The sequence below is a fragment of the Wyeomyia smithii genome, chromosome 2 (assembly GCF_029784165.1).
Source record: "Wyeomyia smithii strain HCP4-BCI-WySm-NY-G18 chromosome 2, ASM2978416v1, whole genome shotgun sequence".
NCBI classification, from domain to species: Eukaryota; Metazoa; Arthropoda; class Insecta; order Diptera; family Culicidae; genus Wyeomyia; species Wyeomyia smithii.
In genome coordinates, this window is record NC_073695.1 from 201314506 (window position 1) to 201330153 (window position 15648).

The window sequence follows — 15648 nt, forward strand, 5'->3', positions numbered from 1 at the left end:
GCCTGACCTGGTACGTGGGATTACTAGTGGGGATTGTTTTGTTTGCACATTCAATTAAAATTAAAATTTCGGGCAGGTGCTGAAGTTGAAGTTAAGTTCAATCTAAATCTCGAACAGTCCGGAAACAGAGTGGTGTACTAATGATTTATAATAAATCGATCAAGTAGAGAAACTGACGGAAAGCACTAAATAAAATTTGAAGCGCATGTTTGTGAACCGATAACCATAACGTCATAAACGTCTGCAGTGACGCAACTGGCAAAGTGCCACTGGCTCACAGTGTTATCGCTCAAGCACACCTGAGCAGCTAGACCAAAATATAAGTGTACCCCACTGGACGAACCTTGACTCAAGCATAGATGGTAGGCCTCACACAGAAAAGCGTGTGGCACAAATAGCAGCGACACCGATTTATCCGGAACAGATCGATTCATGAAACCCGCCGCCGTCTGCTGGAGGTGATGGTCGCTCACGATCTACATCAAGGTCGCGCTGCAAGTGGGGGTCTAATGGGTCTAATTGAACGTCGTACGCTAATTGTCTAAATTAGGATGCTTTACGCCTTTGTTCGCTAGCGTTCTCTATGCCACCAATTCATAATAGGAAGCAAGCGTACGAATGTATTGCGATGTTGCTTTTTTATTGTAGCATATTACAAACAAATACAACAAACAGTAAATGTATTTCAAGCGGTAGTAATTAAGTTTTTTTTGTGATCTCAGGACAATTATGCAAATAATGATTTTCACTATCTTGTCTAAAAACTCTTGTACCCTCTCTCGCACACAAACGAATTTCTGTTTTTGCGTCAGGTGAAAACTACTTCGTATTGTCTTTCAATTTGAGTAAATATGGTTATCTTTGCCACTGTTACAGACAGGCTTTCTCGAGTAAAGTAAGGTAACAACCTTTAGGGCATCCTAATAACAAGTCTTGACCTTTTTAAATCAATCGATTTCTCTCTGGATTCTAAGCATAGGAAGTCAGGTAATAGAATTTGGTTTACTTGATAACGTCCAGGAATCACATCGTGCTATCATTTAGTTGTACAACTTTACTCGGGTTGCCTTATAGCGTGACGTGCTAAAATTTCGACAAAAGACTTACGCTAAATTAAATTCAAATATAATTCAAATTTTATTACGTCACCAGGATATTTACAGGTCGGAGGCATTCATTGTGTTCTCATCGATTACGTCACTACGCTTTTGTCTTGTTAGCTATAGAGGGAGTAAGCAGAAGAACCTTGGGCTTATGTTCTTTGGGCATAAACTATAGATTATAACACTTTAATTAGGCATGTTACCTACTGAATGCTTTTTTTCGTGAATAATGCTAAAAATAAACACAATAAAAAAAAATGCTCAGCAAAGTTCACCTGCTCTACAAAATTGTTCAAACCATGACGAAAAAAACGACTTTGAATATCATTTATATGAACATTCTTTCTACATAATCTTTTAGCTGGATTTTTTATCAAAAAGCGCGTTGAACATTACTTATTCAAGGGAACCTTTTGAATGTTACTAGAATCGTTCAAATTTATTGATCCATTTTGCAACTAGAAGCGCTTAATCGATCTACTTATTACTGAGAAAATATATTTTTGGACAGACACAAGTTTTTGTTTGCCGGTTGAGTTTTGCAAGATGTGATAACAATACAATATTATAAAAGTTTTACCACGTTTTCAAAAGTTTAACAATTATTATTTACTACAATTTTTGTCATTTTCTAGACACTTGATTTTATGTCATTCTTCCTTTAAATTGCTATAGAAAACCTGACACCATAGATCAAAAACTAACTATGCGTTCGCGTTTCACTACATTCGATGGAGACGCGTTGTTTTTCATATTTTTTCAAAATTGTGAAACTTTACGATATATAAATTTATCCACTTTTATTTCACAAACTCAAATCGTAATTAGCTTTTTCAATACAACCATGGTAGAATAGTGCCTTCAATGATTTAAGTAACTTAGAGCGTTACTACTTGGTGTAACAGAGCCTATTTGCTGGAAAACTTCCTAAAAATTTTCCATTTTTCATCTGTTATATTTTCTTTTGCTGGAACTTTAAATAGATTTTCCTATGGGCAAAAGATGTCATTCTATGTCTCTTTCGAATCACGAGTTGCTTTTAAAAAGGGTCCAAGTAAAAACTGTATTGATGACTACAACATTTTTTTGTGCCAGAACGATTTCTTTGATCGATGTGACGTCTTCGGCAAAGTTGTAGACGATAGTTTTGTCTTTCCGAAAAAATGTCCAAAAAATCAAAGCAAAAATTAAAAATTATTCAATTTTTTCTTTATTTATGATAAAAACTTTAATTGGTTAGTTAAATATGTATGATTGTCTGATGATTTTTTTGAAGCCAGAATGGTTTGTTTGATTAGTACAGTGTCTTCGGCAAAGTTGTAAACATAATTTTGTCCTTTTGAAAAAAAAAAAAAACAATACACCGTAAAACGAAAAAAATAGGAAAAAAAAACACAAAAATATTATTAAAATTTAAATATCTCAATTTTATTAATTAATTTTTTTTCGAGCTGTTGATAGAATCTACACATTTAAACATTACACTTTTAGTCTGCTTCACTTTTTAATTCTATTACTTTTCACTTATCACTTGCAAATACGTATTTCAGCGCCTTTATCAGTGCTTAGATGGATTTTATTAATTTATTATTGTTTTGTTTCTCCGAGTTCAATTAACTATTTATCAATATTTAGCCAACAGTGTGTAGTTTATTTTGAAAAAAATCAGATTTTGAAAATGAAGGTTTTATGAGATATTTAGTTTTATTTTTTATGTTTTTTCTATATTTCTGTTTTAAAAGGACAATATTACTGTTTATAATTTTGCTGAAGACATAACAGCCAAACAAACCGTTCTGGCTTCAAATAATTTATTTTGAAAAATTCGTTTTTCCTCCATGATCGAATTAGACGTAGAGTTTCAACAGACGGTTTAATGTCAATGTATTTCTTGCAATAGGTTTGAGACTATGATCTATATGTTCTTATGTGAATCATGTTGAAAGAAAGACGGAAAGAAATTGTGTTGAATATTCTGAAATCATCGGATTGTAAAGTAGTTAAGATTTTTATGCCATTTATGGATAACTTAGTAGCTGATACAGTTCTGGAAATGAGAGGAAATGCTACCGAGATAACAATAGAACGAAAGTCATCCCACACATCATGCAAATGGCACTATGCAATGAAGAGAAATTAGTTTCTTTGAGCCCCATAAATATTTGATTATGCTTGGTAAAATTTTCCTGTTACTTGCCAAAACACTGTGGATAATGGTAAAACTCAATTTTAAATTTTTTTTAACCACCAAAGATCCCAGTGGTCCAAAAAAATCAATTTTATCTACAGTACACTAAGGTCGCTTTTTAGGCGGTTTTTTACGCGGGTTTCTTTTTATGCGGCTTTTTTTACGCGGATTCCGGAATTTACGCGGTTTTTTTTTTACGCGGATTCAGGAATTTACGCGGTTTTTTTTTACGCGGATTCCGGAATTTAAGCGGTTTTTTTTACGCGGATTCCGGAATTTACGCGGTTTTTTTTACGCGGTACATATCCCCCGCGTAAAAAGCGACTTTAGTGTACTGCAGAAGAATATTATTTCTTCGCATGTATTGTAATTTTATTTATGCAATAAATAGCACGAGATATTCAAAATCGACGTCTTTTGCTGGTCTGCTTTCTGCTGGTCGATCCAGTTCGTAATGAATCAACCTTTTGCTACTGTGATCGGAGATACCTGCTGCTATCCGCTGCCACTGCCCGTTGCCACTTAGGACCGTCCACTGGTAAAGTGATTGGTTCGAGCAGAAGCAGGGTCTTGTAAAGTCCAAAGAATGCATTTTCGGTTTATAAGGCATAATATTTTGTCGACTGTGATAGGGAAAACATCAATGTTTTGCTAACCTAGTTTTCATATAAAACATAAAAATTTTAAAATCTAAGCTATTTTAATTTCCATTTGTTATGCTGAAAAAAAATTTCTGCGGTGTATATATTTTTCAGTAAGACAAAGATATTATCTAGGACTTTGCCGTTACATGGAATGAACAAACCGTAGAATGAATGAAAAATATTAGCACAAAAGCCTATATGAGCATCTGTGAATGTTCCAGCCAAATCAAAACTAAAAAATAAAAAAAGTATTGAAAAGGCGACATTGTTTTTGAAATTACTTACCTACAGTCATGGAGAAAATAATAAATACACTTGCAGTGCTGGATAATTTTTCGTATTTGCGCAGTGATTTTAATTGTTGTATGATGCTATATTACGTCATTATGATCTGCAGACCCTTTTTTAAAAAAGGGACGGAGAAATAACTGGAGAAATTTCTTTGTCGGTGATTCTGAAATTTTTTTGCGTGAGTTAGTGTTTTTAAAGGGCGAAAAAAAATACACTATTGAAATATATATATATATATATATATATATATATATATATATATATATATATATATATATATATATATATATATATATATATATATATATATATATATATATATATATATATATATATATATATATATATATATACAAAACAATCCAAATTAGCTTTATTTCTCTACATATCGTTAGCAAAGTGACCTTTTACGTTACAAGACTAACTTTCAATATTTCGTGGATTGTCCTTTGTTTTATAAAACCATATTCAATCTTCGTGGTATGTTTACCATTAGGTTTTCACAAGTAGAAGCTGGACTAGCATTTCACGCTGCCTGTATGTCGTTCCATAAGTCTGTTTCATTCTTTAGATGATGCTTTGCAACCTGGACTTTTCCAATCTTCCATAGAATTTCTAAAGGATTCAAATTAGGAGTTTGCGCTGGTCAAACTAATAATTATAATATGTAGTATATTCTAGCCACCTTGTATTGGTGTTATTCTTCCTGTAGAATTCTATAGAAAATCGACCACCGAAAACCATGCGTTCGCGTTTCGTCTCAAATGATGGAGACGCTCCGTTTATTATGTATATTCGAAAATGTGTAATTTGGTAATATATAAATTTATTATGTTTGTAGTTTACAAACTCAAATTGTAAATAGTTCTTTTTATGTAACCATGACGGAGTAGTGCTTATAGTAATTCAAATAATTCTCTAAGTGAGGCGAAGCAAAGTCTGGCCGCTGCATTCCAACATTACGAGATAATTGCGGGTGGGGCTAGTGCTATAATCTAAGCTGTGTGTTCTGATCGAGACTCAAGCATACGACGTCTAATTTATTAGACCAGTTAAATTATGAACAAGGCGTCTCCATAACTGGCGGCGAATTCTAATGTGACCGGATTTTTTTATGCTTTGTTATAAGGAACAGATCGGTTTGTACACATTTGTTCTAAGAGCTATTCACCTCAAATTAACTCTTTCTACACAGTTTTATTGAACAATACAAATTTCTACTCTACTCTCAAACTTGTTTAATGTTTCTCGACCATTTCTTAATACCGGTTTACGGTTCCGGCAAATCTTTTGAAGTTGCTGCACCCCTTGTTAAAGCTGTTTGAATACAATGTTTACGATGCCATTTGATACTTTATAAAATTTCAATTGAGCGTTCGTGACTTGGCGTTTAAATTATCCCACTTTTAGTCGTTAATACCTAGATTAATTAAAAGAAAGAAAAAATGAAAGAAAACTAGTACTCGTTCGCGCATCACCTGCACTGTCACTATTCCTGTCTGTTCGTGCGATATCCCAATCGATATCGATTCTATTTAACCCAGACCAGCGGCGGTGTCTGTCACTTTCGAGCAAAGCATCAACTTATCCGTCGAGGGTAGCGATATTCATTAGCCAATAATCGTTCTCGGAATCGCATGTGGCATGGAAACTTAATTAAACGAACATGCTCGAATGTTGCTGCTGTAGTTATTGTTCATTTTCCAGTTTGCAGTTCAACGCAGTGATCTTCTAGCCGCGGATGTAGTGAAGTTGTCCTAGTGCCTAGTTATCGCTTCTGGATGACAGCAGCTGATTCTTCTTTTCACATTTGACTGATAAAGACCACTTGACGGCTCGTTGCTATGTCATTGATGCTTTTATACAAGTAGTTTTTTTTTTTTTTTTTCAGAGAAACTTTTGAATGCTAAAAATAAAACTGCGTTTATCATCAATACTGAGCATTTAAAAAAATCATCAAGTCATTTATTTTGTTTACTAGTGAGCGGACTTGATGGAATAATCAACGCCTTGCGTTGTAGGAATTGCTGTTATTTGTCTAATAGACTGCATTAAGCCCCGCTCATTAAAACACTCCACCCACCCAGAGCTACTTGAGATCATCGATTGCCTTCTCGGTGTACCAGAAACAATGTTGAAAGTCGATTGCTGACAATTCTGCGCCGCATTTTCATATCCGTGTTGAAACGTGTCTTAGCGCGTATTATAGATTTTTAGATTGGCGCACCTAGCGGTGGACGTTCAATTGATAATCTCACATTCAATTCCGATAACCAACATTTGCGTGGGTGTTGGAGGATAGAGGAGTAATATCGGTAGCCAATGTCACACTACCAATCATAGAAACATGCAGTTTTGTCGGTATGGGTTATCGATCAAGGAAACTTCTGAACTGAGGTACCCTAACTGTGTTTTGTCGACTTGGTTCACTGTCACAAATGCAATGTTTTGTTATTTTGGGTGGCATTGAACTGATAAGTTTGGCTATCTCGAAAACGTAAGCTTATGACTTATTGTCGTGGTTCAAATCGATACATAAACATGGCAAGTAATTTTGCTTCTGACACAAACTGGAAATGCTTGCGTGCGAGGTAAGCAAAGAGTAACGCAATTTTTCAAATTCAACTTAAATATTTCTACGAATTACGCATGCATTTTCAATATTGCATTGGTAAAATTTTTACCGTGTTTCCAACATTCTGAGTCATTTGCTCGTTGGGTACATGAATGTGAGGCAAATTATGGTGAAGCAGTAATATTGTCCAAATTGAATTATCATTATCTGGTCGACGTGCGACCAGACCGAGCCAAGCGCTATTTTCTCAAAAATTGAGTTTTTAACACCAGTGGCTGTAAAAATTGATAATATATCTTTCATGAAAAAAAGGAATGATTTGAACAGTTTATTATGATATTATAACATAATTTCTCTACAGCAGCTTGCAGGAAACATACGGGATGGTTAAACTTTGATCGCCGATTACGCGAAATAATATTTTTGGCGCTTGGTTCGGTCTGGTCGCACGCCGACCATCTGAGAAAACTATTTCTGAGTATTTTTACACATGCATACCGCACTTAAAAAAGATAATAGACTAACCAAACTTAATCGAATGTTTTATTCGTATTAGATGCGTTGAACCCAGCATAATAACTGCAACTAACTAACATGTGCCAAAAAACTACCGCTAGGATCGTAAAAGTGGGCAACCTGTCTCTATTTTCTTCTTGATTTTTGCCTAATATGTTTTCCGCATTAAAACAGCTCTTAGACGAAAAAAGTTAAACGTTCGGGCACTTAGAACCATTTATTGTGTGCTATGTCGTAAAATTATACCCCTGTAGTCATAAATCAAGCACTAAACCAAACATCATCTCATAATAACGATCTCGTACTGCTTTTTAAGACTCTCGCGGCCAATAAATTCACTACCTAACCGCTAAACTGATTGTGTGTAGTTTGTTTGGAGTTAAGAATAGACCGCGATCAAGGGGATTCATTCATTAATGGACAGGCTTTTCTCGTGCTGATACCCCAGCATTTTGGATCAAAGAAATTATTGATTTTGGAACATTTCAATATTCAATCTGGTCATGTTGTCTGTAATCTACATATCCGTAAACTATAACAAGACGGAAATTTAGAGCGTTTATAATCATCACCGAGTGTGCTAGCATACAGCATCGCAATTATTGTGCCCAAAATACGTCGTAGATTTACACAGACCCTGATGCATTTACGCAAGATTTATGCTATGCTGTCGGTGCTACTGGCCTTGCGGAAAACGCGCCTGGTGCGGTGTTTGCGCGCGGTAGACCCAGATTAACGTCATGTTGGCCAATTCATGGTTTTCTTCCATTCGACGCTAGTTCTGGTGTTGCATAAACGGAGGCTAGATTACGAGCTTCCGAGCAGAGCGTGAATGCGGTCCGGCAGGTTCTTGCCGCAGAGTCAGCGTTGTTTTGGTTATTTCCTCACAGGCGTTGGTGTTTTTTATTTTTAATTAAGTTTGGTAATAGCTTGCAGTTGAGCTGAGTTTATGGTGTGCATTTCGGGCTTGTGCTGCCGCATTCGTTCGCTCCAATTAAGAATATGGGTCAGTCGATGCATCGGCTGGAAAAGCTCTCTGACGTACACTGATTTATGTGCTACAATTAGTTCTAGTGATTTGCGTTCCCTAAATTCGTTTATGTCTCTAATTTCCGCGTTTCATCATTAATAACATTGCTTTTTTTTCTTGTGTTATTTACATCTTACAGAAAAGCCCGACGCAAGGAACGAGACGGCGACTCGAGTCAGAGTGACACAAAGCTATATCTGGAGGAAGGAGTATTGGAACGCAAACTACCAGACGCCGATCTGAGGTTACTGGTGGACCTGCCAGCTGGTTTAGACTATAATGAATGGCTTGCCTCGCATAGTAAGTAGCCGAATTTCCGCTCCCAGGAAACTGATTGTATGGTACTATTCGCAAGCATAGACGTAAGGTCACGAGCTGCACGCACAATGACAAGTCTATTTTCCCCATCGGATGATCGTGTAATAGCTGAGAACGCAAAACCAGAGGGAGGCAATCGCCAAGCAATGCCATGTTGTGGTCACACAATGCAATGCTTTTGAAAATCGCAACGACCGCCAGTTTTTATTGCTTGTGTGTAACTGAATGTCTGTCAATGAGAAAAAAAAAACAAATGCGGTTGACCCGAACAGATGTGTTTTTGATACGAAGTATTTATTCGTTTGAAGACCAGGGATAGAAATGTTTTTTCTTGTAATAAGTTTACGCATCCAATTGTTAACCTGTTTTGTTAAACACTTTCACTCTTTCGAAAGTAGTGAAGAAAAAACTGCCTTTTGTTGAAAGCCACCTGTCGAATGACGCGTTTTCATATTTACACTTTCAGTCGCTAACAGACATCTGGTTCAATTAGGCTCAACTGCAGAAGGCACCCAATTCGGAAAGACACAAAAAAAAAAAACAAAAAGAATAAACATGCACATATACAAAAGACAAACAACGAATATCGTGTTGTAGACCCGGTGTCGCCAGACAACAGTTTTTCGGTTGTACAAACAAATTTACTACGATGAGTGTTGTATTGGGGAGACGACACTTCTGCTGTGAAATGTGATCTTCCGACCAGCCGGCTTGGGTGGTAGTGGGCGAAATAGAAAAGTCTTTAATTTGCACGCGATGAAGTGTGATATATTAGCACAGCAACAAAAATAAAACAACCTTCGGTTAAACTTCAGGAATCCAAGGAGTCACATAGAGCAGTTTATTTTTTTTTTTTTCTACCTTGAATTTCAAATTTCATCTTTCAATATTCATTTCTCGCACATTGAAAATGATTTGGCTTCGGCAAACTTTTTATTAGTTCAAAAACAATACGTTTACTGAAACATTAAATCGTATTATTGATTTTGTTTGTTAATACATGAAGAGTAAGAATCACTTCTTTTTAAAATTCTACACTTAGAAGAAAAAAAAAACACATACTTAACATTCTTTGCAATCACATTAAAAAATTTAAACGTTAGAGCGAAGTTGAAAGAAGCAATTAAAGCGTTCAAAATTTCTTGAAAATCATTGTAATATAAGAATTCTGAACTTCTTTTCTGGTTGATTTCAAATCAACAGATCATATTTTGTCTGATGCAAGTATTATTTAGTATGGAACTACTAATTTTGCACAGCTTAAGTTTTAAGTAGTTTCGGACATTGGTTACAATCAATATCTACAGCTATTTTTCGTTCGATTGTGACAAAAAATCGATAAATTTTGGGAAATTCAAAATTGAGCGTAATTATATAACGCATCGTAATCTGGCGGGCGGGTTTGCATATTTAACTGTTGTTTTTGTAAAATTTTGAGGAAAAAATTGTTGTTAATGCCGGCACTAATGACACTGTTCAGCACAGGTTTTGTCCTGGGGCTCACTAATGGCACCATAATTGGTTGAAAAGCTAGGGTCATATATTTTTTCAAGATTGCGCTCTAGGGTGTTTTTCCCCCTTTTGTCGACCAGTATTACTATCAAATTCCAGATTCAGATAGCTTGATAACAGCGGAAATATTTGTGCCCAAATATTCTGTTTGCTTCATGTATAAAATGCACTTTTGAATCGTAGTTTTCAATATGGAGATGACGTCGATATCGTCTGTCTGTTTTCATTTTCCATCGTCTTTTTTGGACAAAGAGCTTACGTCTTTGTTCGGGAACATTCTGCGAAAGCGAAAACTAATCCGTTACGGATGTAACATCAAATTGCAAATGGTAGAACTTTTTACCACGTAGTGGATGTAATAGTCCATTTGTCGTCGGATACATAAAATGTAGAACAATTTTTTGATACGTGTGTTGTTATTGTTATGGTCCCCGTGGTTCGGTGGTTAGCGATGTCGGTCGACTAGCTCTCCCTCACGGTCGTGATATCGGGTTCGATTCCCGACCGAGTCGAGGATCTTTTCGAGCTGAAAATTTTCTCGACTCAGCACTGGGGCACGGTGTATCGTTGTACTTATCCTACACATGCTAAAAACAATATCGATAACGAATTCTCTCAACTAATCTAGTTGATCGAGACCGCTATTAGCCCCAAGGCTAAGCGTGCGTTGTTGTTGTTGTGTTGTTATTGTTCTTTACTACCTATTTAGAAACAAAAGGTAAAAAACTCGATAAAATAACTTTATTCCAAGTTTTTTTCACAAGCCTAATTTGATGTCCTGAAAATTAAATGTGCTTCGAAACTTTTTGACGACTTCTTTTCACAATTAGTTAGCTGATTTGCTTCTAGAAATGATTAAAAACTGATGTCTTGAGGAAAAATGTGCTCATGAAAATTGTAACTTTTTGAGAATTTTAGTAAGGTTCCTTCTGCTTCCGTTCGCATTTCCGTTTTTATTTTGCAAGATTGTAGGACCAAAGTGCAACAAATGTCCAACAGTTCATCCTCTTCGCTCGTTTCGTTAAAATAAAAATCAAGATAAAAACGAGGGTGGCAATCTTCAAAAAAAAAACTAAGAGCAAAATTTACGCTTTCACAAGAATTGAATGGAGGGTTGTATGTAAAGCCACGACCGCAAGGTTGGCGTAGAACTTCATGGAGCTATGTGTTACATTACTGGCATTATTGCATTCGAGAGAGATCGCAAGTGTGAAGAGAACTTCTCTTTTAACGTAAGACTACGTCTTAGTTCAGTACGGTGGGTTGCCGTGGAAAGTGCAACGAAAATATACCCTGCACAGTGGTACGAGAGCTCAAAATCGTGAACTTTTTCCGTTGATTCTATAAATATTAGTTTTATTAACACCATCAACGGAAGATATGTAGGTACTATATGAAAAGCACTAGTGGCACTGCAAAATCTAACTTTTCAGTCTTACGCTTAAGAGCAATAGCGTCTGCAGCAAAGTTGTAGGATAGTACGAGAAACTGTAGTTGTGAACGAGAAACTGGCAGAATTTAGGAAAAAAACTAGACAATTGTTTTACCGAGCAAACGTCACTTCAGACTAGAACCAATACAAAAAACCCTAATTGCATATAACAGAGAATTAAGACATGCCAAAAAAAAGGACTGGAGACATGTTTGTGAAGAGATCAGCAACAGGGGCATTCTTAAAAAGGAGGATGGCTGTTTACTGTTGATTCCCCAGAAACTCTGATGTGATGATAAAAATTCATTTTCCAGTGCCAATACCTATATCTGCTGAAGTACAGGACTCAGATGAGGCAGGTCGTTTATGGCCAACAGATGCCTACAGTAAAGCCTGCGAAATCTTCACGCCTGCCAGCTTTAAGTTTTTTTCAACCTTGCAAGTCTGCTGGAAAGGACGGAATCTTTCCAACTTTACTCCAACACGGAAAGGAAGCTTTTATTTCCCAGTTGACTGGCTTACCCGAGCCAGTGTTACCATGAGTTACATACCGAAAACCAGGAGATAGATTCGAGTTGTTTTTATTCCGAAAGGGGTAGAAGGAGACAAAACGATTCCCAAAGCGTTTAGACTCATAAGTCTTTCCTCTATTCTTTTGAAGCTTGGTAAAGTTTCCATTAAGTGAAAACCAATTTGCTTGCCAATAAGGTAAATCTACAATAACGGCGCTACAATCGCTAGTTAGTAAAATCGAGAAATCGCTTTAAGCTGAAGAAACTGCTTTAATTGCCTTTTTTAATATTGAAGGAGCATTAGATAATGCATCTTATAGCTCAATGCGTTCCGCAATGGAAGCAAGGAGCCTGCACAACTGTATTATTGAACGGATAATGGCGATGCTGAAAGAACGAGAAATCTCTGCTGATCATGGAGGCGTGCAACTAAACATCAGATCGATAAAGGGATAAAGGGATGTTAAGGAGGAGTGCTTTCGCCCTTATTGTGATCCTTTTTTCCTGTCGGGGACTCATACCACTGCGACCAGTATTTAGATCCATTGTGGTGTGTCCTCTTTTGCGGTATACTTTTTTGAATGATATTGACCTCTACATTTTTTGTGGACAACATCTTAAATCAAGGCATTATCCTAATCTGGTATTATTTTGCTTATAAACTGTTGTTGTCCTTAGTTGTAGATGAACTTTTTAGAAGGCTAGCAGATCTAGGGCATGAGGTGATTGGCTACGCAGACGGTATGGCCATAATAGTTCGTGGAACTTTGATGACACGATTTCTAAACGGTTACCAACTGAGCTCAAGCTAGCTTTGAAATGGTGTAGAGAAGACGGTTTAAATGTAAATCCTTCTAAAACTTTTATAGTACCTTTTACTAACAACTGAAACTCTAACAACCAACTCAAAGTTCAAATTCAGTTTGCAGACGAAATTAAATACATCGCTGTAACTCTGGAAAAACCTGAATCGGAATTCCCATCTACACAAAGTAGTCACTAAGGGTACAAATGCCGTATGGGTTTGTAGCATAGCTGCGGGAAAAAACATAGGGTCTACCGAACTGTCTAAACTGTCTTACTGTGAATTTACTCGGCAATTGTTCTTCCGAAAATCACATACGGCTCACCTGTATGGTGGCCTAGAATTAACGAGGTAACCGCTCAAGCGAAGCTTGGTGACCTGCAGAGGCTTGCCTGTATATCAATAACTGTGACTAGAAGCCCTTCTCTACATGCTAGTGGCCGATCAAATGAACAAATAAATAAAAAATTTACACGCTACCGTTACATATGTATGTAAAGCAGCAGGCTGTAAAGAATGCTTTACATTTTTTTTGGCAACAATTCGGTCCTTGTAGAAGCTATTTTTTGAGTTTTCTACAAAGTTGTGTGTTACGATGATAAACAAATATATGCTGAACATTTTTGTCTTTCAAATACAGATCTTTAGGTATTTAAAAAATCTAGTTTTTAGGACTAGTTCAATATGAAACGTTTTATTTCCAAAACAAAAAGAGTTAACATAAAGGTGTCTTCGGCAAAACTGTTTGTGGCAATATTATTCACAACTTTTCTAAAGACAACATTTCTCTCAAGTGTGAGACTGAAAAGTAAGATTTTTCTGCGCCAACTGTGTGGAGTTCCAAACTGAAATTTATTGTTGTTAGACTTAAGTTAGCATTTTCGACCCAATTATTTTGTTTAGAATCGTTATTTCCAAAACCAATCATAATATTTGACTTATGTTTCTTCACTTTGTTGCTTAAACTTTTTCCACTAAATGGCAGTAGTGATATTTAATTTTGGGACTTTTCAGCTGCAGTTCAGCAATTTATTACTAAACTCATTAATATCCGGAAATTTATCGCATTTCCGGATATTAATGAGTTTAGTCCGCAACACTGGAGGGAAGAGTTCCTACCTACTACGTTGATTGCGCGGAATGCTTTGAATATATCGAAAATTTGTTCGGAAAATTGGTTCAATTGGTAGGTTAACACTGATGGTCACCTATTTTTTTAATTGCTTATCACATTTTTTCTCAGCTTTCCAATGCTTGTCTCAGATTGAAAGTCGGTAGTTGCGCACAGGGTTAGAATCGCATTTTTCTGATATAATCCAAGATGGCGGCCAAAATTGAGATTACTTCAAATGAAAGCCCTAACATTCCTCTTTTAAAAAATCTGCTACTTGTAGTAGGTTACATAAGGAATTTCAGAGATATAGCCTAGATAAAACGTCAAGAATTGCCGAAATTTCATTATTTATAGAAATTATTTCACCCCTTGGTGACCGCGGGGTCAACAAAGTCGATTAAACAAAAATGGCATTATCAATTTTTTTCTATTTCTAATAACTACCTATATGCATTTACATCAAATTCGAAAGACCTTGTGCACCTAGTGGTCTGATTCCAACGGGAATTGCTCACTTGTAGAGTTATTTCTAACACTAAGAAGATTTTTTTTTATTTCGTTGTCCAGCCCAGTCGGTTTGGAAAAATATCGAATGAAGAATGAAGAAGTCATTTCTCAGAATTGCCGAGCGACGAAGTCTTTTCAGCACTACCTAGTGATAATGAATATGTTTCCGAGGTCGCAATAGGAAATGGAGAATCTGTGAAGTTTCACGCAGAAGACGATACGAATAATATGTATTACCCATATTTCATGAATTTCTCCATGGGTTACCATACAAAATATATATGGGTCGAAAAAGACCCGCCACGTTAGATTGGTCGGTTCATGAGAAAAGTTCACGATTTCGAGCTCTCGTACCACCGTGCACAACCAACAAAAAAGAACACCACCAAAATCTTCTCGTGGATGGAAGCAGAAGATGCAGCACACTTTTAGCAATGCAAGAGTTTGTTACGCCGTTGCCTGTTGAACAAGGCAACTGAGCGGTTGGAAACTTTTTCTTTTGTTTTTGTTAAGGAGTTCCAGCGTTTTAAATGGAGTGTTCTGGTTTTCTGTGAGTAACTCAGTATTTTCAGTAGAATACGCAGAGCTTATTTTCCCGATAAGTTTTGCATGTATAAACATATCGTTGTTGCCGGCTTAAGATGCGCGTAACATCGATCAACGAACATCCCCCCTTTTAAAAAATGTTGTAAGTGGCTCCCCCTTTTTTACAAGTGCTGTCTTCTCTTCAGTTTTGCAAAACACAAAGAGATTTTATTCCGTATGTTATACGAATGTACGTAAAATGAAACTCAGGAGGCGCAATACTGTCAGTCACACAACGGTTTATTACGCTGTTGGGTATTGCATATTGCACCAGTGCGGCTGAGGAACAAAATTCTGTTAATGTCGACTGCACTCTCAGCCACTCAACATTGTGTTACATATTAATAGTTGAACGATATTTGTTTAAGCCAAAAGCAGGATTTTATATAGTTAGCCTAGAGAGTACAATATTTGGTATATTATTCTGTCGACCGGGCTGAGGAAAGCAGCTCAGCTCTGATTGGCCGAAATCTGCGTTTCAACAAGGCTTGACACTTTTCAAGAATACAATATTTC

At 36.4% G+C, this 15648-nt stretch overlaps 1 protein-coding gene across 10 annotated transcripts in view; it reads left to right on the plus strand.

Annotated features, from left to right (window-relative positions):
• Positions 1-15648, plus strand: part of LOC129725424 (MOB kinase activator-like 2) — a 229218-nt gene that overhangs the window by 192179 nt on the left and 21391 nt on the right. For all 10 annotated transcript variants that reach the window (XM_055681257.1, XM_055681256.1, XM_055681249.1 and 7 more), the window contains one exon: positions 8487-8647. In XM_055681257.1, the coding sequence (XP_055537232.1) occupies positions 8487-8647 (161 nt within the window). The remainder of the gene's footprint in view (positions 1-8486; positions 8648-15648) is intronic.